Source organism: Papilio xuthus, unplaced genomic scaffold, assembly GCF_000836235.2.
Source record: "Papilio xuthus unplaced genomic scaffold, Pxut_1.1 DF827597.1, whole genome shotgun sequence".
Taxonomy (NCBI): domain Eukaryota; kingdom Metazoa; phylum Arthropoda; class Insecta; order Lepidoptera; family Papilionidae; genus Papilio; species Papilio xuthus.
In genome coordinates this window covers 2,148,393-2,175,671 of record NW_013531052.1, presented here as the reverse complement: position 1 = coordinate 2,175,671, position 27,279 = coordinate 2,148,393, and the positions used below count along the sequence as shown (strand labels likewise).

At 33.8% G+C, this 27,279-nt stretch overlaps 2 protein-coding genes and 1 pseudogene across 2 annotated transcripts; 2 read left to right on the top strand and 1 right to left on the bottom strand.

The window, feature by feature from the left end:
* Positions 1 to 408: 408 nt before the first annotated feature.
* On the top strand, positions 409 to 6,534 carry LOC106118368 (lactase-phlorizin hydrolase-like; annotated as a pseudogene).
* A 642-nt stretch (positions 6,535 to 7,176) lies between these two features.
* On the bottom strand, positions 7,177 to 13,516 carry LOC106118099 (lactase-phlorizin hydrolase-like). Its single transcript, XM_013312655.1, has 12 exons — positions 13,406 to 13,516; positions 13,160 to 13,302; positions 12,422 to 13,086; positions 11,935 to 12,243; positions 11,506 to 11,744; positions 11,219 to 11,377; positions 9,569 to 9,595; positions 9,292 to 9,434; positions 8,539 to 9,203; positions 7,922 to 8,230; positions 7,479 to 7,717; positions 7,177 to 7,398 (listed from the first exon to the last, which is right to left on the bottom strand). The coding sequence occupies exons 1-12, from the start codon at positions 13,423 to 13,425 to the stop codon at positions 7,239 to 7,241; spliced, it is 3,078 nt and encodes a 1,025-aa protein (XP_013168109.1). The 5' UTR covers positions 13,426 to 13,516; the 3' UTR covers positions 7,177 to 7,238.
* Positions 13,517 to 13,677: 161 nt separating this feature from the next.
* LOC106118098 (lactase-phlorizin hydrolase) lies at positions 13,678 to 21,648 on the top strand. Its single transcript, XM_013312654.1, has 12 exons — positions 13,678 to 13,981; positions 14,077 to 14,219; positions 14,316 to 14,980; positions 15,160 to 15,468; positions 15,552 to 15,790; positions 15,922 to 16,076; positions 17,753 to 17,819; positions 18,901 to 19,040; positions 19,196 to 19,860; positions 20,178 to 20,486; positions 20,709 to 20,947; positions 21,418 to 21,648. Exons 1-12 carry the CDS (start codon positions 13,962 to 13,964, stop codon positions 21,575 to 21,577), a joined length of 3,111 nt encoding a protein of 1,036 aa, XP_013168108.1. The 5' UTR covers positions 13,678 to 13,961; the 3' UTR covers positions 21,578 to 21,648.
* Positions 21,649 to 27,279: the final 5,631 nt, after the last annotated feature.

Below are 27,279 nucleotides of genomic sequence, written 5' to 3'. Positions count from 1 at the left end.
ACTTATTATAATTATTAACCTATGTGATCTTCCAGACTATAATCTACACCTGAAATTCCAAATTTCGGCGAGATCCATGTAGTCCTTAAGGAGTAGGTATCCCTACTAACATCTATTCGCATTTATATAATTAGCAAGAAGTAAGACTTAAAGGAAAACATCCATATTAATATTGACGCTGCTCTTAAACTTAACTGCATCCTAATAACTATAAAAACTATTCAATTAAATAGGAAGTAAAATTTAATAAAATTATTTTTTCATATACTGCTCTAAATTTCAGTCAACTTTCATGACATTAAATTCAGTGCCAAAGATATGAAGCTGATCCTTGAATACATAAAGTTATATAAATTTGTGAAAATACATTAACGTGTCAAGATAAGGGTTAAGGGTAATGATAAGGCTGTCAATGAAACATTGCTATAGCGTTATAAATAAGGCTTGCAAACGTTAAAGAGGAAAGTTACATGATGTGGGCGAGGTGGCCTATGTTGTGAGTGCTTACTTTACTTATAATAAGAAAAATTAAAGTAAATTCAACAAACCAAACAACTCACTGAATATTAAAATACATAGCTGGTCTCGTTAATTTTTCCTGGCGTATTTTAATGGCAACTTGTAGTCAAACCTTTAGACATCAAAACATTTAGGAAGCAGACAACGTTAGAAACTTTAAGTTCCTTATTAACGAATCTCTATTAATTTACAGTTTGTTCGTATGTTCGTCGATTGTAATAGGCGAGTGTAAAATTATAAATAATGTTCGACACGAAGTAAGAAAATTCCCCGAAGACTTTCTTTTCGGCACCGCCACTGCGTCATACCAAGTAGAAGGAGCTTGGGATAAAGATGGTAAGAAAAAAAGCTTGATTGTTTCTTCACGAATAATGAAAATTAAGTAGAATATTTTTTGTGCTTAACTTTTTTATTAATTTTTTCTTAATCTAGGATAAACGTTAATACACAAATATTATGGAAATTAAAAAACACCTCGTGGTATAAAATTAATAAGTATTTAAATATACTAAAACGATTTCAGGAAAAACCGAAAATATATGGGATCACGTAACTCATACAAATCCATGCGTTGTAAAGGATTGTTCAAACGGTGATATTGCAGATGATTCATATCACCAATATAAGAGAGATGTAGAGATGATGCGGGAGCTGGGTTTAGACTTCTACAGATTCTCACTATCATGGACCAGAATTTTACCAACCAGTTTTCCAGACAAAATAAACGAAGCAGGAGTTCAGTATTACAATAATTTGATTGATGAAATGTTAAAGTACAATATCAAACCAATGATTACACTATTCCATTGGGATTTACCGCAAAAATTGCAGGAGATGGGTGGATGGACGAACCCTGAAATAGTAAACTGGTTTGCAGATTACGCTAGGATTGCTTTCGAATTATTTGGCGATAGGGTTACAGATTGGATCACAATTAACGAACCTCATCAAGTGTGCTACCATGGCTATGGAGACGACTCTTTGGCTCCTCTTCTCAACATCAAGGGTGTGGCTGATTATTTATGTGCCAAAAACTTATTGCTTGCTCATGCTAAGGCTTATCACATCTATGATAAAGAGTTTCGCTCTTTGAATGGTGGTAAAATTTTCATAGCATTAAGCGCACAGTGGTACGATGCGGAATATGAAGAATTTGTAGATGCTGCCAAAGAAGCTAATGATTTCACGGTAGGTAATCTTACTTCATATATTATACAACTTACAAATTGATTAAACTAACTGAACGGGGTAAGAAATATGAACATGTGCATATTAAATTTATCTATATTTTTAGTGGGCAATATATTCACATCCAATCTTTTCGGAAACTGGTGATTTCCCGCCTGTTCTTAAAGAGTACGTCGCTCAAAAGAGTGCGGAACAAGGTTTCTATAGATCGAGGCTGCCTGAATTTACAGAAGAAGAAATTGATTATGTCCGTGGCACATCAGATTACTTTGGTCTCAACCATTACTTAACCTACTATGTTTATCGCAATGAATCCGTAGTTAATTATTATGAATCACCATCGTTTGAAGAAGACATGGGAGTAATTACGTATTTCTACGATGAATGGAAGATTGGTGAATCAAATTACACAAAGGTTAGTGTTTCAAAATTTGTCTTCCAAATACTTTCGTATTAGTTGTTTCTTTTAATTAAATTTTATTTTCACAGTTTGTACCTTGGGGATTTTATAAGCTACTGACAAGAATACGCGAGGATTATGGCAATCCACCAGTTATTATTACGGAAAATGGATTTGCTACACGTGGAGGCTTGAATGACGAGGACCGCATCACCTACTATAGACATTACATCAGCGCTATGCTAGACGCCATGGAGGAAGGATCCGATGTCCGAGCGTACACAGCATGGAGTCTTATGGATAACTTTGAATGGCTTGCTGGATATACGTACGTATAAGTTATCTTTTCTCTAGATAACAACAAATAACATCACACTCCAATAAATTTTTCGTTACGATTCTGAACTTGTTATTTACGATAATTTAAAGGTTTAAAAATCAATAATGGTAACCTTTCCATTGACAGGGAGCGTTTCGGGCTATACCAGGTGGACTACGAGAGTCCGGAGCGCACGCGCACGCCGCGCAAGTCCGCCTTCGTGTACAAGCAGATTCTGCGTACGCGCGAGCTCGACATGCACTACGAGCCCGATACTGACGTCATGACCATCGACGAAGGACACTAATTTATTTGCTTCTGCACGAATAAAACATAAGATACAATGGCTGTCTTTTTATTACATTAAACTAAATTAAGCTAAACAGGCACCAAACTAAAATACCTTCAAATCGCTTCATGATATTCACTTCAATAACTAGCATAAATAAGACATTCTATTTAAAAAAAATGAATACAAAAAAGATGTTCTAATTAAAAAAAAAATTGGGGAAGATAAATTGTTTTATGAGAAAATCGAGCAATAAATCTCCCAGTTGAACAATTGTTTTTTCTATTTTATTTCTGATAAGTATTTATAATCTTGGCCTTTATTTTGAATGTCACGCCCGCTTAGTGTTTACATTGAAAACTAATTATTCATGTATATCATTTAGATTCTATATCATATATTCGAATATATCTTTATTTAAAATAAAAGAACAAATGTTATGTTGATTAGTTATGTAGGTTACACTCATTTAAATTTTTGTGCTATTTTAATAATAAAACAATAATGTATGTGTATTTTTTGTATATTAAGTATAATAAAAGTAGTCCCTATTTACCGGAACCGGAGTCAAAGAGACGAGAAGGGATTTCATAGAGAAAAAAAACGCTGAGGCTTAATAACAAAGTCAACAAATATGGATATATGTTTTTTAATCAATAATAATGTTTGTATATTAACAATAATTTCGACTACGAGTACCTATTAACCCCTAATTCTATTCACCCGCATATTATACACGTTATTCATACACGTTGTCTCTTCACAATAAATTAAGTCAAAAAGTGACGTTCATGTTTTCTTAAATAAATAACAGGAGTGAAAAGTTTTATTTAAACATTTGAGTACCATTAAAGAATTTACACATACTGCTGCACTCAGACTCAGAGTCAATAGGAGAGAGAAATTTAGCGCGAAACATCAACACTCAGAGACTCCTTAAATATCCGTATAATATCTCTACGTGCGTTTTAAATAAAGTCGATAGGTACAGTTCATCTGTTCAAAGATCCGTAAATTTATATGGATCCTTCCATACATTTCTTACGTACTTACAAAGATATTGTGAAGATTACATAATTCAAACATAAGTTGAAACAAAACAAAATAAGAGGGGAAAACGTAAAGAATGATATAAAGACTTCAAGATAAATATGATCCCCAATGGAGTTAAATAACACTAGAAAAGACATTTATATCTACGTTTACCTGAAAAACGTCAAGATAATGATAAACATATGACATACTTAGCAAAATGTGGCGAAACTAGTTACCTATAAATACAGTTTCAGCAATCAAACGTTAAATTTCAATAGAGCCACACAATGTGGTCGATACAAAGAATTCTGTAAGTACTGATAACGTAGATATAACAATCATTTTAAAAACAATAGTTGAAATTCTATAAAATATTATTAACTTTACACGTTCAGGATCATTTTTAAGTTTAATAACATTTTTTTGTAGTATTTTCGGGATTGCTTCAATAGTAATAGCCGAGACTAAGACTATTAATAATACTCGACATGAAGTAAGGAAATTCCCTGAAAACTTTCGTTTTGGAACCGCCACCGCTTCTTATCAAGTTGAAGGAGCATGGGATGAAGATGGTATAAATGCACTAACTAAACTACTTGTGTATTCATTCATTAAGTAAAAAAGTCTTTATTTCAAATAATATTTACAGGAAAATCCGAGAATATCTGGGATCACATTACCCACACGAACCCATGTGTTGTGAAAGATTGTTCAAATGGAGATATAGCAGACGATTCTTATCACCTATACAAGAGAGATGTAGAGATGATGCGGGAACTGGGATTAGACTTTTACAGATTCTCACTTTCCTGGACCAGAATTTTACCAACTAGCTTTCCAGACAAAATTAACGAAGCAGGAGTTCGATATTATAACAATTTAATTGATGAAATGCTCAAATATAATATTAAACCAATGGTTACGCTGTATCATTGGGACTTGCCACAAAAATTACAAGGGATGGGAGGATGAACTAACCCTAATATTATTGATTGGTATTCAGACTACGCACGTATTGCTTTCGAGTTATTTGGTGATAGAGTTAAAGATTGGATTACAATCAATGAGCCACTTCAAGTATGCTACTATGGCTACGGAGACAAGTCGCTGGCGCCTCTTCTAAACATTAAGGGTGTCGCAGATTATATGTGTGCGAAAAACTTGTTGCTAGCTCATGCTAATGCATATCAAATTTATGACAAAGAGTTTCGCCCGACTCAGGGTGGCTCCATTTTCATTTCTCTAAGCGCTCAATGGCATGATACAGAACATGAAGAATTTGCAGATGCTGCTAAAGATGCTAACGAATTCACGGTCAGTTTAAATCTCTGCTTTTTATTAATACCGTTATCTTAGAATTAGATCTCTGTGTAAGGCCAGTCTCTTTTATATGTAGATTTTAACTTTTATACGAAAGTTCGTAGTATTTTTATATTTTAAAATTAGTATATGGGTTTTGGATTTTTATACGATTTCTTACTATATACATTTAATTACTACTGCGTATCCATCTTTTATTCTAGTGGGGTATTTATGCGAACCCTATTTTTTCGGATACCGGCGACTTTCCGGATGTCATGAAAAAACGCGTGGCTGCTAAGAGCAATGAACAAGGATTTTATAGATCGAGGCTGCCAGAATTTACTGCTGAAGAAATTGATTACATCCGGGGCTCATCGGATTACTTCGGTCTCAATCATTACTCAACGAAATATGTATATAGAAATGATTCTGTGGTAGGTTACCATGAGTCACCGTCATTCTACGACGACATGGAACTTGTAACTTATACCAAAAGCGAATGGAAGATCGGTGAATCACAATTTACCAAAGTAAGTATGTACATATATAGGTAAGTAAATAACGTAATTTATCAGAAGCGATTATCATATAGAATGCGATAAGCTTATCTGGGCCAGTAAGAGTGGCGCTTCTATCTAGGTTACTTCTGTCAAAAAATATGTAAAGCCTACCCAGCCATAAATGACAAAGGAAAAAAATATGACAAGACAGCTATTTAGCTATAGAGTATGACAAGGATCTTGTGATACTTTAAGACATTGAATAGGGGGCTCTAGTGAGCTATCAAAACTTAGTTTGACAATCTTGAGATAAAGTAGTAATATTCTAAAAAACAGTTTAAATTCAAGACAAGAATGTATCACCATTTTTAAAGCTTTGTAGGTTTGATGAAAAATAAGTCTAAAACAGGTGTAAAACTTTTTAGTTCGTTCCATGGGGATTCTACAAACTGTTAACCCAAATAAAAGAGGCTTTCGGTAATCCTCCCGTTGTTATTACGGAGAATGGATTCGCTACTTACGGAGGCTTGGATGACGAGGACCGCGTCACTTACTACAAGCACTATATCAACGCTATGCTTGATGCCATCGAGGATGGCTCGGATGTCCGAGGATATACGGCTTGGAGTCTAATGGATAATTATGAATGGCTAGAGGGATATACGTGAGTACTATACATATCTAAAAAACAAGGAACAAGATATAAAGTCGTTTTGATCAATTGATTTGATAATAAATTTCCAAATACAATAACATACGACAATAATGCTTAATTAACTCTTATTTCAGTGAGCGCTTCGGTCTATATCAGGTGGACTACGAGAGTCCGGAACGCACGCGCACGCCGCGCAAGTCCGCCTTCGTGTACAAGCAGATTCTGCGCACACGCGAGCTCGACATGCACTACGAGCCCGACACTGACGTCATGACCATCGACGAGGGACATTAGACATTTGAAACAATATAAAATAATAGAAAATAATACTCTAGTTTTACTTACTACACATTAAAGAGTGATTTCGTGCCATTTCTTTTTTAGTTTCCCTTGTTTATTCATAACTTTGTATTTGCTTTTAAAATAAAAATTAGGGTTTGTATGTTAATCCCGAATTCAAGAATATGAAAAGCATTGAGCTATCTAAATAAAATATAAAAAGCAAGTCTTATATAATAGTTTGTTACAAAAATAAATTTAATTCTATCATTAAAAATTGTTGTTTCTATAAAAAAAATCGATTGAAAACTTTTGTGATGATATTATTATACTATATGAACTTGATTTGATATTTTCTTTTAGTTAAAAATTGCAAATGTTATCTAAAAAGTGCCACATCACTCATAAGGCTTATTTATAGGTTCGCTGAAAATAATCACTCCTAAGCTTATATGGTATGTGTTCAATATCTTTATATAACGTTCATGTTCGTATTTTTATTCGTTCCTTCAAGTCAAAACCTTTTTGCACAATCAACGTGCACTTACTGAATCTTGAATTGATCAAATGCTGGCTTACTTCTATGAAGATATTTAAATAATTTAAATTTTTGTAAGGATCGATACCAATACAAATTCAAAAAAATATTTAGTTACTCAGAACTTTCCTTATTTAACAAGGATAAGAAAATAAAGAACAAAGTTTTATTTACACGGTATTTTCTTATAATTTCATACAATGTATTGCATAAGTTAGTGTCCCTCGTCGATGGTCATGACGTCAGTGTCGGGCTCGTAGTGCATGTCGAGCTCGCGCGTGCGCAGAATCTGCTTGTATACGAAGGCGGACTTGCGCGGCGTACGCGTGCGCTCCGGACTCTCGTAATCCACCTCGTACAGACCAAAGCGCTCACTGTCAAAAAATGAATTAGAATAATTGATTTTTAAAATAACAAATATGACAAATTTGTAACTATTTTTAAATGTGCGTACGTGTATCCTCTTAGCCATTCGAAGTTGTCCATCAGACTCCATGCCGTATAACCTTGGATATCTGAACCGTCTTCAATAGCATCCAGTACAGCGCTCAAATGATGTCTGTAGTATTTAATGCGGTCGTCATCATTTAAACCTCCGTGTGATGCAAAACCATTCTCAGTAATAATAATAGGAGGATTGCCGTAATCCTCTCTTATCTTCGTTAACAACTTGTAGTATCCCCATGGAACAAACTGAACATTTATGGCCATGATTTTTCTTGATTAAAATACAATATTAAGCTTTTCGTCATATAGAGAATGCTGTGTAGTATCATTATATATAAAACATTTGTTAAAATAATAAGTGTCTCATCCCTACTTAAGAGCATCAAACCGAGTTAGGAGTGACGTGTTCTCGTCCTAACCTTTTACTATGATAATATTAGATTAACTTACTTTTGTGAAGTCCGATTCGCCAATAATCCAATCGTCATAGGTGTACATAACAACACCCAAGTCATCATCAAACGACGGTGATTCGTAATAATTCATCGTAGACTCATTGCGATAAACAAAACTTGTATAATAATGATTTAGACCAAAGTAATCAGATGTACCACGAATGTAGTCGATTTCCTCTTGAGTAAATTCCGGTAGCCTTGATCTGGGAAATCCTTGTTCAGCGCTTTTAGCGGCTACTCTTTCCTTAAGGGATTTAGGAAAATCACCGGTCTCCGAAAATATAGGATGAGAATAAAGGCCCCACTAAAATTACAATTATTAGTCAGAGTGATTTACAAAAAAAGGGTCTTGACAGACAGACGGACGGACAACAAAGTAACCAAAGGTGCGTTTCATATTTAATAAGTCGAAATCAATATTTCTTAAATATTTAGCAAAAGATAAAATTAATAAACATTTAAGCATTTACTTAAATCAGATCTATCGAACGTACATATTAGTAAAAAGCTTATTGTTGGATTGATACTTTAAACAATTACCGGAATGATATCTTCGTCTAGAACCAAAGTTGTTTTTCAAGAGCCAATATTAAAAAGAAAAACGTTACTGACCGAAAAATCATTAGCTTCTTCAGCAGCTTGTGCAAATTCTTCATGTTCAGTATCATAGTACTGCGCGATAATAGACATGAAAATCGAGCCGCCCTGAGTTGGTCGAAACTCTTCATCGTAAATGTGATATGCCTTAGCATGAGCTAGCAACAAATTTTTTGTACACATGTAATCAGCGACACCTTTGATGTTAAGAAGCGGCGCCAACGCGTTGTCTCCATAGCCAGCATAGCAAACTGCGTGAGCTTCATTGATTGTAATCCAATGTTTAACTCTATCACCAAATAACTCGAAAGCAACACGTACGTAGTCTGAATACCAATCAATAATATTAGGATTGGTCCATCCACCCATCTCCTGTAATTTTTGCGGCAAGTCCCAATGATACAGCGTAACCATTGGTTTGATATTGTACTTGAGCATTTCATCTATAAGATTATTATAATATTGAACTCCTGCTTCGTTTATTTTGTCAGGAAAACTGGTTGGTAGAATTCTTGGCCACGACAGTGAAAATCTGTAATGGTCTAAGCCCAACTCTCGCATCATTTCTACGTCTCTCTTATATAGGTGATAAGAATTGTCTGCGATGTCACCGTTTAAACAGTCTGTGGTAACGCATGGATTTTCGTGTGTCACATGGTCCCAAATGCTTTCTGTTTTTCCTGTAAAATTACGTAACCATTGTCAATTTTTCGTATTAAGTTCAAAGATAGTGTGTAAATTTTATACATCAAATTAGATTGTTCGTACCATCTTCATCCCACGCTCCTTCTACCTGATAGGAAGCGGTGGCTGTGCCAAAAAGAAAGTTGTCAGGAAATTTCCTAACTTCATGACGAACTTCATTAATAATTTTGCTTTCAATTATTACTAAGGACGCAGTGAGGAGAAACCTGTAATATTATGGTAATATTGTAAATTATTTGGAAAAGTCACAAAATATTTAAACCCAATGTACTAAGTATATATTTATTACTTTATTTTGTCATATTAATTATATTTAATAATATAAAGAGTGTGAACTTACAGTAGTTGTAACCCCGCCATTGCGTAACTTTACCTCCACTGAAGGTAACTAGCCTTATTTATATCATTTTTAGCAAACGGCTTGACATTTTTATCACTATCTTGACGATGCTCAATTATGTTATGAGCACTTTGTTTTTTTTGTGTATTTATCGATCAACGTATTGTTTGTTGTATTGTGGTACATACACATTTGTTAGTGCAATAATAAAAAATCGATTAAACAACCAGAGGACTTGCATCCCATTCTCTACAATCATATTTCTCATTACTACGTTTTGTTCGTCACAGCTATCATCTATTTGTACACAGCAAAAATAAAATGCGGTACACACTATACTCATCTGAGCTATTTCGTTGTTGTTTTTAACTTTTTTCCTTTTTTTTTCATTAATCTAAACATTTTTAAAATGTCTTTAACATATACGAGAGAATATTCTGTACTGGCTGTTATTATAAATCAATTGTTGGAAAAGTTTATGAAGTATGTTTGTTTGTATATAACGCTTTTAGGTCTCAATTATAGAACCGACCATCAGCATATCTTTTACAATTAACTATGGATAAAAGGACTTTATTCCGAAACAGTAATTTGGCAAGGGTTCAAAGACGTTACTGCCTAAATTCAGTATCAACTATTGAATTGCCATGAATTTTACCTACTTAAAAAAGACCCATTGAAAAGATCACCACACCCGCATCACTAAATGTTTAATATTTATCTTTTTGATTGATTGATCTGTTTATCATTCAAATATTTAGGTACTAAGTGTGTTATATAATCTAAATATTTGAATTTTATCAAACTTTCCTCGTTTTGATTATTTGCAAATTTTATAATTATTTAGCTCTGTGTGTAATCTCTTATAGACCTCTCCTTCTTTCATTTTATTAAATACAGCTTAAAAGTACTTAGGCGTTAGTAACAAAACCAAACAAAATTAAAAACTCAATTTTAAGGGTATTTAATGTCTTGCGATGTATTTTTTGGCGCAGTTCTTGACCAAACTATAATTCATCGACATAAAGTATTTCTACAGGAAATAGTAAAAATATCGAATTTTTAACACAATAGTTGTATTACGAGACTTGAATTTAAGTTGTTATTGCAACTTAAGTTTAAAACAGATAGACGTTCTGACGATTGCAAGGATTCACCACAAGATGTTCACCTTCCAAATAAAAATAGCTATTAACAAATATTGTATTTAATTATCTCAGTTACCTGTTTGTTCTACTCGAACATACATTGCAACTTTTATTTTTATGACTATATTAAATAACCCATGACTGGCCTAATCACCCTTAACTTAGGGTAGGCTCCGAGCCCCTCGGTGGAGACGTATAGTGAGCTGATGACGATGAAATAACCCATTGCAAATATTCATTTTTTTAGTATGTAACCAATGTTATATGTTGAAATTATATGAATATTTACATTCATAACCTTTTTTATAAGATTATTTCTATGCTTCAGTGTTACTTTACTTTCATAATTACCGTTTGTAATAAATTCAGTTTTCTTATTATTAATTTTCCTTTGTTAATTGTAATTAATAATGGCGATAAAAGATATACTAAAAAACAACCTTGTAGACTTAAATAAAAGATTATAAGTAACATTTAATTTTATTTATTAGGTTAAAATGTTCAATGTCCCTCGTCGATGGTCATGACGTCAGTGTCGGGCTCGTAGTGCATATCGAGTTCGCGCGTGCGTAGGATTTGCTTGTAGTAGAAGGCGGATTTGCGCGGCGTGCGCGTGCGCTCCGGACTCTCGTAGTCCACCTCGTACAGACCGAAGCGTTGCCTTTTAAATAATAGCATAAATTAACATCAAAAACTAAGGTGATTGATGTGTAAAAATGTTTGTATTACTTTCTACCAATGTTTTTTATTAAGAAATATGAAGGTTTATGGTATGAACTATATACTGACGTGTAGCCTTGTAGCCATTCGAAGTTGTCCATTAGACTCCAGGCTGTGTATGCTTGAACATCAGAGCCATCCTCCATGGCATCTAGCATAGCGTTCATGTAGTGCTTGTAGTAGGTAATACGATCGTCATCGTTCAAGCCTCCGAGTGTTGCAAAACCATTTTCAGTAATTATAACAGAAGGATTACCGTAATCCTCTCTTATTTTTGTTAAAAGCTTGTAGAATCCCCACGGAACAAACTGGAATAAGAATATTTTGGCGACGGTAACAATATATTGATATGGTAGGAGGGAGAAAACGTTACTAGAGGAGATGGTGTTGCAATTAGATGGATGCACGTTATTACATTTTCAAATAATTAAAATATATCGCTAATATTCAGAAGGGAAATTCTTAAATATTGTCGGCTGAATTTGTAAATACACTTACTTTTGTGAAATCCGATTCCCCAATCTTCCAATCGTCATACGTGTACATTATAACGCCTAGATCATCTTCAAAGGATGGTGATTCGTAATAATTGACAACAGATTCATTCCGATACACATATTTTGTGGAGTAGTGATTAAGACCAAAGTAATCAGATGTACCACGGATATATTCAATTTCCTCTTGGGTGAATTCCGGTAGCCTGGATCTGGGATATCCTTGTGCAGCGCTTTTAGCGGCTACTGTTTCTTTTAGAGATTTCGGAAAATCGCCAGTCGCCGAAAATATAGGATGAGAGTATATTGCCCACTAAAAATAGAATTATTTATATTGAGAATTTAAGTTGTTATATTGTACTTTAATATTTTTTGATTATTATAATAACCAATTTATTTCTCTAAGCAGTAATTGGTGCGTGAAATGAGATTGACTCCTTATCAAATATCACAACCATAACTATTGCAAATTTATAAGGAATATTACTGACCGAGAAATCGTTAGCTTCCTGAGCAGCAACTGAGAATTCCTCATGCTCAGCGTCGTACCATTGTGCACTTAGTGCTATAAAAATTTTACCGCCTTGTGTAGGTCGAAACTCTTTGTCGTATATGTGGTATGCTTTAGCATGAGCTAGCAATAAGTTTTTCGTACACATATAATCTGCGACGCCCTTAATGTTTAGGAGCGGAGCCATCGCTTTATCTCCATAACCATAGTAACAAACAGGGTGAGGTTCGTTGATTGTTATCCAATCTTTAACTCTATCACCAAACAACTCGAAAGCAACACGTGCGTAGTCTGAATACCAGTCAATTATATAAGGGTTGGTCCATCCACCCATCTCCTGCAATTTTTGTGGCAAGTCCCAATGATACAGGGTAATCATTGGTTTTATGTTGTACTTTAACATTTCATCAATCAAATTGTTATAATATTGAACTCCTGCTTCGTTTATTTTATCTGGGAAGCTGTTTGGTAAAATTCTTGGCCAGGACAATGAAAATCTGTAATAGTCCAAGCCCAGCTCCCGCATCATCTCCACATCTCTCTTATATTGGTGATAAGAATCATCAGCGATGTCACCATTTAAACAGTCCTTTGTAACGCATGGATTCTCGTGAGTAATGTGATCCCAAATGCTTTCGGCTTTCCCTGTAAATTTCATTATTATATTTTTTTTATTATTGACTTTAATGCTAGGACGAAAGACATAAAGCGTTCATACCGTCTTCATTCCATGCTCCCTCTACTTGGTAAGAAGCGGTGGCGGTGCCGAAAAGAAAATTGTCAGGGAATTTCCGTACCTCATGACGGACATGGTTTATAATTTTACCATCAGCAATAAATACGGACGCAGATACAAGAAGGCTGTAATATTAAAATATTATTTCTTTAAATAAAAAGCATCGTTGAATAATTGGAGTATTATCATTTTGTGCTGTCTATATGAGAATAATTTATGAATACTTACAGGAAATGCACCCCCGCCATTGTGTGAATTTATCTATTCTAACCGCTACCAGCCTTATTTATAGCTTTTTTAAAACCATGAATGACACTCTTATCAAGCACTATCTTGACGATTTTCAATTAATCTTGCCATTGTTGTAAGGACTTTGTTTTTTATTTTTGCCTGAGTATGAAGTAAATTTATCATATTTTTACTATCTTTCTTTTCTTATCAGGATCAATTTTTGACACGTCTGTTAACATATAAGTGCGTTAACAAAACTAAGTCGAATTGAGAAGTTATAAATAAATATACTTACTTTATAAGACTTTTACAAAACCCACTTCATAAGAACTTTAAATTCAACCCCTCTTGAGCTCTTGTATGTGCAGATAAAATAGCATAGTTATGTTAAAATACGACAAACTTAAGGGAAAACATGTAAAATCGGCAACAAATTTTATTGACGATAGGAAACAAATGTGTAATACTCTTGAAATTATGAGATTATGTGAGTGATAAGAGTAACAGAACGTTATAAAAAGCGCATGAAACTTCTAAAGGAAAAAAACGCACGATGGGAATACTGCAACTAATGTAAGTATTACTTTGCTTATTTTTATTACGATTTATACTCACAATGCCGGAAAGGACTTTTTTTTATTTTAATAAAAAAAATCTTCATTTAACAGATTTCCAATCTGGGCGTCCATTGCAATTATCGAAAGTAAAATTGTTGATAATATTCGGCACGAGGTTAGAAAATTCCCTGATGAATTCCAATTTGGTGCAGCCACTGCCTCTTATCAGGTCGAGGGGGCTTGGAATGAAGACGGTATGATATTTTTGCAAAATTTTGTAATCTTTATACTCGTACTTATATACCTACATCAGGAGTGAAATAATAATTTATCAATACATATAATTTCAGGAAAATCTGAAAGTATATGGGATCATTTAACACACGAAAATCCATGTTACGTCTTGGACTGTTCCAATGGTGACATCGCTGATGATTCTTATCATCTATATAAAAGAGACGTAGAGATGATGCGAGAGCTAGGCTTGGACTTTTACAGATTTTCACTTTCCTGGACAAGAATTTTGCCAACTAGCTTTCCAGACAAAATAAATGAAGCAGGAGTTCAATACTATAACAATTTAATTGATGAAATGCTCAAGTATAATATCAAACCAATGGTTACGCTGTATCATTGGGACTTGCCGCAAAAATTGCAAGAGATGGGAGGATGGACCAACCCTAACATTATTGATTGGTATTCAGACTACGCACGTGTTGTTTTCGAGTTATTTGGTGATAGAGTTAAAGATTGGATCACAATAAATGAACCATATCAAGTTTGTTACAACGGCTATGGAGACAAGTCGCTAGCCCCTATTTTGAACATTAAGGGTGTCGCAGATTATATGTGTGCGAAAAACTTATTGTTAGCTCATGCTAAGGCATATCATATTTATGACGAAGAATTTCGTCCTACTCAAGGTGGCTCTATTTTCATTTCTCTCAGTGCGCAATGGTATGATGCGGAATTTGAGGAATTTGCAGTCGTTGCTCAGGAAGCTAACGATTTCTTTGTAAGTTTTTTTAACTTCACAATTTATATCGTTTATTTATTGAAACTTTATTATATTTTAATATTTATTTTGTTTCAATATCCGACGTGCAATATTTTAACAAATCAACCATCTAGACATTATTCGGATTTTTTTTTAGTCTTTACATTTAAAATATAGATCATATTTTTTTCTTATAGTGGGCTGTTTATTCCCATCCTATCTTTTCTGCCAGCGGCGACTTTCCTAAGTCTGTAAAAGACGCTGTGGCTACTAAGAGTATTGAACAAGGATATCCTAGATCAAGACTGCCCGAATTTACTGAAGAAGAAATTGCCTACGTCCGAGGTTCTTCCGATTACTTTGGACTTAATCACTACTCAACACTATATGTGTATCGAAATGAATCTACCTTAAACTATTATGAGTCGCCATCATTTCATGATGACCATGGGATAATAACTTATACCTACGACGAATGGAGAATTGGTGAATCGCTAAAAACGAAAGTAAGCGTTGTCAAATTTTCAATTGCTGTTGTGATTTTACTGCCAAAATAACAGAAATAAAAATGAACCTTATTTAATTTTAGTTTGTTCCTTGGGGATTCACGAAATTATTAGCAAAAATAAGAGAAGATTATGGGAATCCACCTGTCATCATCACGGAAAACGGTTTCGCCACACACGGAGGACTAAATGATGAAGACCGCGTCACTTACTACAAACATTACATCGGAGCTATGTTAGACGCCATGGAGGATGGTTCAGATGTCCGTAGGTATACAGCTTGGAGTATAATGGACAATTTCGAATGGACAGCTGGCTACACGTACGTACTCTTTGACCCTTTTTTCAAAAAATCGACAGGAATAAAATGTATACCAAAAATTTTTTTTAATCATATTTATCGATTCCGTTATCCTTGTCTTCTGTAAGAAGCATATATTTTTACGTTATCAGTGAGCGCTACGGTCTGTACGAGGTGGACTACGAGAGTCCGGAGCGCACGCGTACGCCGCGCAAGTCCGCCTTCGTGTACAAGCAGATTCTGCGCACGCGCGAGCTCGACATGCACTACGAGCCCCACACTGATGTCATGACCATCGACGAGGGACACTGAAGAATAACACTATGCTGGTCTTAATAAAATGTAGTGAAATGATTTTGCTTTTTATTATAAACATTCATTAGTATGTATCAACAGAAAGCACAAGAATTTGTGCTCAGAAAGATTTAAAAAATAATAATATAATAGGTATACTATTGCGTATTAAATTTGCACGCATAATCTTAAAAGCATGTTAGAATTAATGATTGATGTATTTAATAAAACAAAATATCAAGTCATTACAAACGTCTTAATATGTTATTATAATTCTTGAGTGCAATTCAATTGTTGGGCAATCAAGTTATTAGTGCACTTAACTTTATTCACACCTTTTTTTATTTTAATATATTACGAGAAGCGCCAGTATTTATATCTTTTACAATCTTTAATAAATTAGCATTTTAATAAAAATAAACACAAAATGATTGCCGATAACGTTTACCGTTTGCATCGTTGTAACATTTCTTCCAAGCATTAAGTAACATTGTTTCCTTTGTCTTTAATCTAACAATAAGTAATTTTGAATTTTTTGGAAATTGCACAATTTCATTTGAATTTCCTCACTTGTCAATCCTCAATTGCATGCAGTACTAGATGTCGATAGCGACTCCGTCCGTGCGGAACTAAAAAAAACTTTAATTATTAGCCTATGTTGTATATGGATGCCAAATTTCATTGCGATCCGTTAAGCCGTTCTGGAGACACTTTAAAACAAACATTCATCTATCCATGTAAACATTCGCATTCATAATATAGTAAGGAGTAAAATGTCATAATATGTGCTATTAGTATAAAATATAAGTTATTTTCAAGTACGTTACGGTGCATTAAGTAATTTATCAAAGACGTAATTGTTATAACCTCGAAAGAATGGTGAAGGTTAACATTTTAAATAGTTATCATGAATTTTAAATGGTTTTAGTTAATATTATTGACCTAAATTCTAGTATTAATTAAAGAAAGGTCTATCGCTACACTGATAATGGCTTATGTTGCTTATAGCTGGATAACCTAGGAAAAAAATATGTACACACTTACTTTCTACATCGATAATTTAACATAAAAATATAGATAGGTATTGGATGTATTATATTTAATTGTTTTCTTTTTGGACCTTAGTCAAACTTTAAAAGAAGAAATTTACCCCTTCGTCCAACAGAGTTACATCCTATTTGGAGATCCTAGACAAGATGTAGCGCGTTTCTTACTAGTTGCTAATGGTTCATTCAATTAATCAAACATTTATATGAGTATCATAAATTAAATGGTATTAACAACCGATCACGTGGGTTCGGATCCTAGCATATGAACGTCTACAGTTAGCTTCGTTACAAGAAATATTAACAAATATCATTTCAATAAACTGCTAATATTTAAAATACAAAAATAAATAAAGTTATTAAAGTTAAAACATACCAATCTTGCTTTGTTGCAAGATTGAATTATTGTTGTTGACGGAAATAATGTGAACAAGAGTTAAAGTAAAAGTACAAGTTAATTTAAATAAAAAACTTAATTTGTATAAAAAACTGTACGAATTACTTTGAATTACTTTACTGCTGTTAATTTTATATTTCATGTGTATTTGTAGCCCTATATTGTAGAGATGGCGAGTTAGTGATAAACTCGGAGCGGAAATTATTAATATACAATAAAACCGCTGGGAATTAAACAACAATTTGCATTTGAGGCATAACGCTCGCGGCGGGTTAATGCGGCCGGTCGAAATGTGCTCGCACACAAGTTTGCTGTGAGTATTAAAAAGTATTTATTATTAAATTGTTTGCAAAATTCGAAATTGAAATTAAAAAAAAAGTAAAACTTAATTGTCATAAATTCAATAATGTGACGTGCTTCAGAAAAATCTGATAATTTTATTTTTTAACAAATTATAAATATGATTAGTTATCACATTTATAGTAAAAACTAGATTTTTACTTACATAATTAGTAATTGATGCACCTTTTGCATTTATTATTATTGCATATTATTTCCATTACATTTGTAATATTGTTTGAATTAATAAAATTAAATGATGAAGATCCTATAGGCAAACCTTTCCGGCTTTGGTAGTAACCTGACCTTCTTCGTAGTTTATGACGTTGCACGTGAATAGATGAAACGAGTCGTCGCGACGACTCGCGTCGACGATTAAAAAGTCGCATTTTCGCGCGCAATGCGGTTCGCGCGACGCAATCTTACAATGATAATATTAGTTTCGACGATGAAGCGGTTTGAACCAGTCAATTTTGCCTGCGCCCGCGTCTCCGAGTTACATATGAACAAGTACTAACAGTAAATTTTACCCTTGTTCCAATTCTCATAGTATAAATAGCTGAGGGTTACGTCAGCGCGGAATTTAGAAAAATAGCCTAAGTTATCCTATCAGTAATATACATACTTATCAGACAGACAGACAAAAATTAGATTGAATTTTCGTTATAAGCAACGCAAACACAACATGTGTACAACATATGATTATTTTTTGACATTAAGTAAAGCGCCAACATCTCATCAACGGGTAGAAAATAACGTAACACTAACGAAGTTACAACGTTCCCTCACGATTGATTTCTTCCCCGCGAGACATCTGCATGTGTTTGTCGTCATTGTTTCAAGAGGCCCAGCAAGAAAATTTACGAGAAAGTACTCGAATTGTCATCGATAAAACGTGTATTAGATTTGTCAGTGTAATTTACGCCCAACAGGAGTCGATGTACAAATCTAATACAAATTTTGTCTATGTGTCAACAACCTCTTTCTCGCAAATGTTTGTGGCCTCTCCTAGCTCTTAAAAGCAAAGCAGTGACAAATAATCGTTCACTTTTCAGACTCTTCGTCATCTTAAATGTGGTATTAGTTAATAGTAGTAAGTATCAAAATCAGCGGAGTCCAAGAAAGTTTCCTGTTGGGTTTCGCTTTGGCACTGCGACTGCCGCTTATCAAGTCGAAGGAGCATGGAATGAAGATGGTAAGCAATCGTTATGGTTACCAAGTTGTGAGTTAATACAGGAACACTTTTTATCCTCTTTGCTCAAAAAAATATTTTTCTTTATAAAACGAATAGCAAGGAAAAAAATTGATACTTATCTCTACCATCACCGTCGTTTTTCTTTTTTTTTCCAGGAAAAACTGAAAGTATATGGGATTACCTGACACATACGAACTCTAGCGCGATCAGAGATGGTTCGAACGGTGACATTGCTGCTGACTCCTATCACTTATACAAGAGAGACGTGGAGATGATGCGAGAGTTGGGTCTGGATTACTATAGATTTTCATTATCTTGGCCTCGGATCCTACCCACGGCATTCCCGGACAAGATAAATGAATCAGGAGTGAAGTACTATAATAACTTGATAGACGAAATGCTCAAGTATAATATAGAACCCATAGTCACAATCTATCATTGGGATCTGCCGCAGAAACTGCAGAAGATGGGAGGCTGGTCGAATCCGTACATTATCGACTGGTATTCAGATTTCGCACGCGTCTGTTTTAAATTGTTCGGGCATAAGGTTAAAAAATGGATAACTATTAACGAACCGGCACAAATTTGTGACTTCGGTTATGGTAGAGACTTGTTAGCTCCTATGCTTCATATACCAGGAGTGGCTGACTACTTATGTGCCAGGAATTTGTTGCTGGCTCACGCGAAGGCGTATCACATATACGATAAAGAATTCCGACCAAAACAGAACGGCGCTATATTCATTACACTGAGCGCACAGTTTTATTCATACGAATTTGGAAAATACAAAGAAGCCGCTCTAGAAGCTAATGACTTTAATGTATGTATTTATTAGCCCATGCTACAATATCGTTTAATGTAAATTTTAACACACAAAAATTATCTCATCATTGAAAATTAATTTCAAGGCAGCGTAAAGTGGTGCAGCAAAATATTGTGTTACCAATTAAAAATTTCCAATAAATTATATACTATGTAGTATATAATAATCCTCATGATAGAAGCGCAAAATATAAAAATAATATTGAATTTCGGATTATGGGTTATCCATACTTCAACTATTTATGCTCTAAAAATTTCATTTCTTTAGGAATATATTCCTAAAAACGTATTAATTCCTTTGTATTTTCGTTTCAGTGGGCCATATATTCCTATCCGATATTTTCTAAAACTGGCGACTTTCCGCCTTCTATGAAAAAGAGAGTGGCGCGCAAGAGCGCAGAACAAGGCTTCTTCAGATCCAGGCTTCCAGAATTGAACCCTGAAGAAATTGCTTTTATCAAAGGCACTTCAGATTATTTTGGTCTAAATCATTATTTCTCGTTCTACGTCTACAGAAATGATTCAGTGAACGGTATGTTTGAAACACCCTCCACTGACGATGATCTCGGAGTTGCCACTTATTTCGGGGAGGGGTGGCAAATCGGAGAGTCTAACGCTACTATGGTAATTAAAACTACTATCAGTTATATGAAACTAAAAATAAGAATGAAATAAAAATATCTCCCATAAGTTATAACTCATGGAACATGTTCTATTTTATCAAAAAAAAGTAAATTGAATATTTAATACCTAGGTCAGCAGTGGAATTAAGACATGTAAGAATTGTATACTAATTTTAAGATAAAAGAAATTATTGAAGTTAACCGACTAAAATTTTTCTTCCAGTTCGTGCCGAAAGGATTCTATTATCTTTTGACGAAGATAAGAAATGACTACAACAATCCTCCGGTGCTTGTGACAGAGAACGGGTTCGCGACACGCGGCGGTTTGCGGGATGAAGATCGCGTCACTTACTACCGCTACTACATCTCAGCTATGCTGGACGCCATCGCCGAGGGCTCCGACATACGCGCATATACCGCTTGGAGCATGATGGACAACTTTGAATGGGCGGCTGGTTACACGTACGTATCATTTATGGTTATCGCATGTTACACTCAATCTTCAACCTGACCCACTTGCCTCTACACTATTATACATGCGTAGACATATCAAAGTGTGTATTGTGTGTGACTTTATTAACATATCTCCGATTCCGTACTGTGTGGCAGAGGGAGGCCACAACCTGGATCTATTTTTGATAGCGTGATTTATAACAAGTCCAAACCAGGTCTTTATTTCCGGTGCTACTGATCGTCTTCACGTTACTTTTGTATTGCTACCGATTTTATTCAGTACCTTTAATTCGATAATTATATCAGTTGAATGAACACGCGACTTAACTGCTAATAAAAAAAACTGTAATTAACATCTATAATGAGGTTAGGCATTTTATTCTTTGTAAATTGCTATACTTAACATCAAGTGAATGTGATATGCCTTAAGGAAAAGTCCTGACAAGAAATAATGTTATTTTAATAAATGTTTTTTCTAGGGAGCGTTTTGGTCTGTACGAGGTGGACTTCTCGAGTCCGAATCGGACGCGCACGCCGCGCAAGTCCGCCTTCATCTACAAACAAATTGTGCGCACGCGTGAACTCGACTGGGACTATGAACCTGAAAGTTACATCATGACTATAGATAAGGGACATTAAGAGGTACACTACAAAATTCTTAAGAATGTACTGAGTTTTTTTATTTTTCCAATAAAATTTTGAAGTTCTTATTCTTATTATTTTTAAAGGTTGAAAGAACACCATGTAAAGGCAATATAAATTGGCTGATACAACTTATATTTTGCACAAGATAATTAATTATAAAAAATTGAATAAACTGTAATTGCACCCTATTTCCAAGTACTAAACTAAATATATTAATAAAATATATTAACAAAATGAATAGATGGAATGGAATGAAACATAATCTTTAAATAGTAAGTTAAAGTTAGTAATATGCTAAAATTAACGTGCTTAATCTATGCAAGAAAGAAAAGTTTAGATTAATTTTGTTCAAGTCATATTTTAAAAATAATAAAACAATTAAAAAAATAGAGAAATTTAAGTAAATAATCATTATAGAAAATCACGGATAATTTTTTGACTGCGATTTATTCAACGTCTGATCCACTAGTGTAATTAAGGATTGCGTTTAGTTGGATTTCAATAGAATAGGGTCCGTCTGCCGGCGCGACTCACTGGCTCGGGAAAATCCTAACAAAAGCCTCTAATGAATTGGATCTTCCAGCTTAATTATCTTCAAATGACGGAAAACTGATTCCTTGTTAATAACACTTCAAAGAAGCTATTCAACAGAGATTATTTGTATCGAAGTATTATCATAACTGTCCAGTCGGTACGCGCAAAGAAACATAAATAACAAACAATTTTTCTATAATATTTGTTCGTAAAAAGCGTCAATAGCCTAATTGTTAAGGGTACAGATTTCCGATCACGAGGTCGGGAGTTCGAATCCCGCCATTCGACTATTGTCGTAAACGATATCCTACCACAAGCATAGAGCTTAGTTGAAATGGTGAAATAAATATTAGTAAATTTACAAAAAAATCTGCTAATATTTTATTAAAAAAAAATGCGGTACAACACCAAAACTTGTTTTGTGTACTCTTTGAGTGTATACTATAAAGTGTACAGGGTTACTGCGTTTTATTTTTAAAATGTTTTTTAGTTCTATTGAAAGTTTTAGATTGCTCTATGACATTATTAAACTTTTTTTACTTTAGTACTGTATGTATGCTGGTTTCAGCCAGACCTCACTGGCTAGGACTAAATTTTTAGTTACATTTTAGACAAAGATGATTTATAGTTAAGTATATAAAGTTATATATAAGTTAAGTATAAGTAGTAAGTAAATTACGTGAACGAATAAAGGTGTGACAGCTATTTTTAATCAAAAAAATAAAAAAAAATTGATTACGAAGCAAGGTTGAATTTTTAGTTTTAAGTACAAAAATTTACTAAACAAAATGTTTTTTTTTTTTGTAAAAACAAAGTTTGTTTATTTTAAACAAGAAATCTACGTGTAACATGTTACGAAATGCATTTAACATCTATGTATAGGTTAATTTTCCTTTTCGCTTGATACGAGAGAGCGTCACCGACAGGTCGCATTTGGACGTAAATGTATTTGCCGCGTCGACGCTGCGAACCCATTTCGAGCTAAATCCATTCAACGGTGGATTTTCGTTGAAGTAATTTTCAAAGCTTTCAGTATGTTTGAAATAAAAATGAGTGTTTGCGACCGGTATCTAATATAATCAAGTAGATTTAAAAACTTAATTATATATTTCTTGCCATGGAAATATCGTATGAATTTTAAATAGAATAAACACTAAGGATTATTTTCGTTTACTAGTTTATAGCTTTCAGCTCGAATTATAAAGCCATTAAACAATAATATATCCAACATTTCCAAAGGCTAATGGAATAAAACTTTGAATATAACTTTGACTTGATACAGTTTTTATTAACAAAAGACTTTGCCCCTTTTCTTTCCGACTCGAGGCTATTACAAAAAGTTCAGTTCTAATAAAAACTACATTTTCGGACATCATCAATCACCGCGAAATGTATTTGGAACAGACACGCCCGTTTTTATGAAAGATCAATATTTACTCTATAAACCGAGGTCAGTCTTAGACATGTTTTTTTTGTTTTTATTCTAAGCGCATAGACAAGAAGGCTACTCGACTGTTGTAATAATAACCCATACTCCAATGAAAATGACGTTTTTTATAGGTTAGGATGAAATGATATAAAAGATACGACAGAGGTTTGCCAAGACCGCGCCAAAGTAAATTCAAAAGTAAGCTAATCACGGCCTGCACCTGTGGGTTACAATTGTGGGTTGTATGGGAAAGGTAACAGTTTTTCTCTCACTGAGAGTGACCACTCTGTTGATGTTTAGTCTATGTCTGCCAAAATGATTTGACATTACGCTTACGAAGTCCGACGCTGACCTTGTATTTTCTAACCCTGTTAAGGTTTATCATTTGAAAATCATGCATATACTGTATTAAAATTTCATTATAACGCATCCGGTAACTTACTTTTATGCAACCGTGTTATAAATTAAGGTTGTAATAATTAATTTGCTGATAAAAATCTTTTTAACTAGTCCAAGGACCTTTAAATAAGGGGAATGTTTTAAATTTATTTTTATCTCATAGCTTAAGCGTTTCCTTACGCATATTTACGAATATGTTTACGCATATTTGTCTTTGCAAAAAATTAACATGTAAATACGTAAATTTGTTTTACAATAAGCCGAATTTAAGACCTAGCAAAACATTTGTAAAAGAAAAATAAAATGTGATATCAATATGATGTTTATGGTTGTGATATTATTAGACCAGGGGAAGTTTAAATGTGTGTAAAAGAACATACATACATAAGAAGAGAGAGAATTCAGATATGACAGGTGATAGAGATGTTTGGAAGAGTAGTACATTCTGTGCCGTCTGTAGGGAAAAGGGCTGGTTGATGATGATGATGTGAAAGTTTTTAATATACATGTAAAAATCAATTGCTGTTCGTTAGTCTCGCTAAAACTCGAGAACGGCTGAACGAATTTATCTCATCTTGGTCTTGAAATGTACATGGAAGTCTAGGGAAGGTTTAAAAGATGAGAAAAATTCGAGTAATTGCCGGGAACAAATTAAGTTGTTTTTTTCATTCCACGCGGACGGAATCGCGGACGACAGACAGTATTTTATGTATAGCTAGAATATGCTAGAAACATTTAATATTTACACAAATCTCTTAGAATATGTATTATAGTATTTTTTTAATTATAATAATATTGAAGCTCAGCTGTGTAGCGAATGGCGCAAATTCCTCGTCTCGATCCCGTACTCGTATAACTGGCCAACATCAAACATACGGATTTCTAACAGTTACATTTTTCTCGAATGCAATTTATTTTTACAAAGCAAAATAAAAAAGCAAACACATTGTACATTCCTTTGTTTTTTTCGTTGTAAAAAGACATAAAAGTATGTTTTCGAATTGTCTGTGAATTTAAATCAACGGTTTTTTTTTATTTATTCAATGGTTTTCACAGCTGTAGTGCATACAAAATCATATGCCATAAGTAAATAATGATGTGTTTACTGTGGGTTTCTGTTCTGTTATATCTGTTTTGACAAAGATAATGACAGTGATGACGATATGTTTTATACAGAGATTATGTTTTCAGAAACCCACGGTTGTAAATGTAAATCTAATTTGATATAAAAAGACATAAACTTAGTTATTTTAATATTAAGAAGTGTAATACATTTATAATATCGTGAGAGGAGATAATAATCAGCTTACAAACATAATTCTAAAATACCTAAACTTGTAGTCCCCAACCTCAAACTCTCAGATAAATGAATGAGGATGTCACACACGTCAGCTTGGTTATTAAACAGGGATACAGGAGTTTACAGCACAGGGACTGTTCATTCCGCAACTGTCAAAAGTTGCCAACACGTTGTGTTCGACGCAACAACTTTTGACATAACAATTTAGGAGCTGGCTTTGCAGTGGCCTGATTAATATGAAGTTTTTCGCGATCATTTTAAAATCTTATTGTACACTGCCTCTTAATAAACTAAGAGCAAGTTAAAGAAAATTGTTTAATAATAAATCAGTCATTTCTAATCAGAGATTAATACTACTAATTCTAGTCCTGGTTAGTCAATACTACTACTAGTCAATACTAGTAGTAATCGCTGTTTCTTGTTACGAGTTAATTGACATCAGCACTATTCATTTTACTAACATCAGAAAGCGTGTTCAGAGTACATATATTTGAAGTAGACATTAACTGATAAAATACAGTACATGCAAAACATTGAAATATTCTCACGTATTACTTAACACTCCTTATTCAATTAACACGAACGTACGTCGCAAACACAACGTCTTTGAACGTTTAATATAGTTACCACTACTAATGACACTCGAATAGAACTCGTCCACTATAAATATTTAATAAAGTGTGCGAGTTGTGCTTTGTGCGCAGGTGTTAATAGAGATGATAAGATAACGTCTGCCAACAGAAAGCTCGTTTTAACCGCATAAAACATATCGTAACGCTTCAAGTTAATAACGAAATGACACAAAAAGTCGTCCTCTAAAGGCTTGAAGGTTAAAATTCTAATAAAACTTTAAGCTAGAAGATAATTAACAATTGTCGTTTGATGATTAGCACACACTTCATATTTCTTTAAAAATACTCCTGAAGCATTACGACCTTCATTTAATGTATAGTGCAACTATTCGAGCAAAAATGAGCCAGGCGCTGACCTGTATTAATGGTTTTCACTTTTACTACCAATATCTGATCTTTATCAATTTTGTAGTACAATTAAATTGCTAACAAATCAATTGATACATCATGATTCAAAATAATTTCGTTCACGTCCCACCAAACGAGATCATCTGTAGTGGAAATTGACAAATTTCCGTGATGTTGAATGAAATTGTTGCAGTATTGTACCGTGGGAATATGAAGTAAATATACATGTCGTAAGCTCGGACACTTTCATAAGCGTTTCAAATTATTTCTGTACTCAAACTTTACAAAATTTTCTCATAAATTATACAACAATACCATCCTCACATTTTTAATCTGTATAAGTTAAAGAACACCATACAATTTCGGTTTTTTACTTTTATTACTCAGACAAATAGCTCATTATCATGTTATCTTTTAAAAAGTGAAGAAATATGAAGTTAAATAACTAGTACTTTTCTCGTAACATCCGTTACAACATTAGTCTTTTCAAAACGTGTCCACCTCACAAATGACAATATGTCGCACGCACGACCCACGTCATTACTTTTCCGCGAAACATAATTCCGAATGTCACGCTTTCGTTTCAAGTTTAATTAATTCCATGCGAAGCTCGATTTTATACTCTCAATTTCTAAACACGTCGATTTTTTTCGTTTAACGCATACAAAGCTCTTTTTAATTTATCAATAAAACGATATCAGTAGAAAATTAACCAGACGGTAAATAGTATTTTATAAATATTAAAATTTCAAAACGTACAAAACTAACTCATGATTTAATCTTAAAAGTCCTTATTATCGAGAATTGAAACGATAGTTAAGTCGTAGTTCTATTGCAATCCCTTTGAATATTGAGTTAGTGTTGGTCAAGCGTATTGTTTTTGATATTTACGATATGCAAGCTGGTAGACTCAACTCAAATTATCTTCATGTAAACACGATTTGTTTACGCTGGCGATTTTAGCAAATTCTTAACACATTTCTTGTTACTTATCATATAAATAGGGTTCAGTTAGATATTTGTGGGTTTACTGGTACCAACATAACCTATAAAC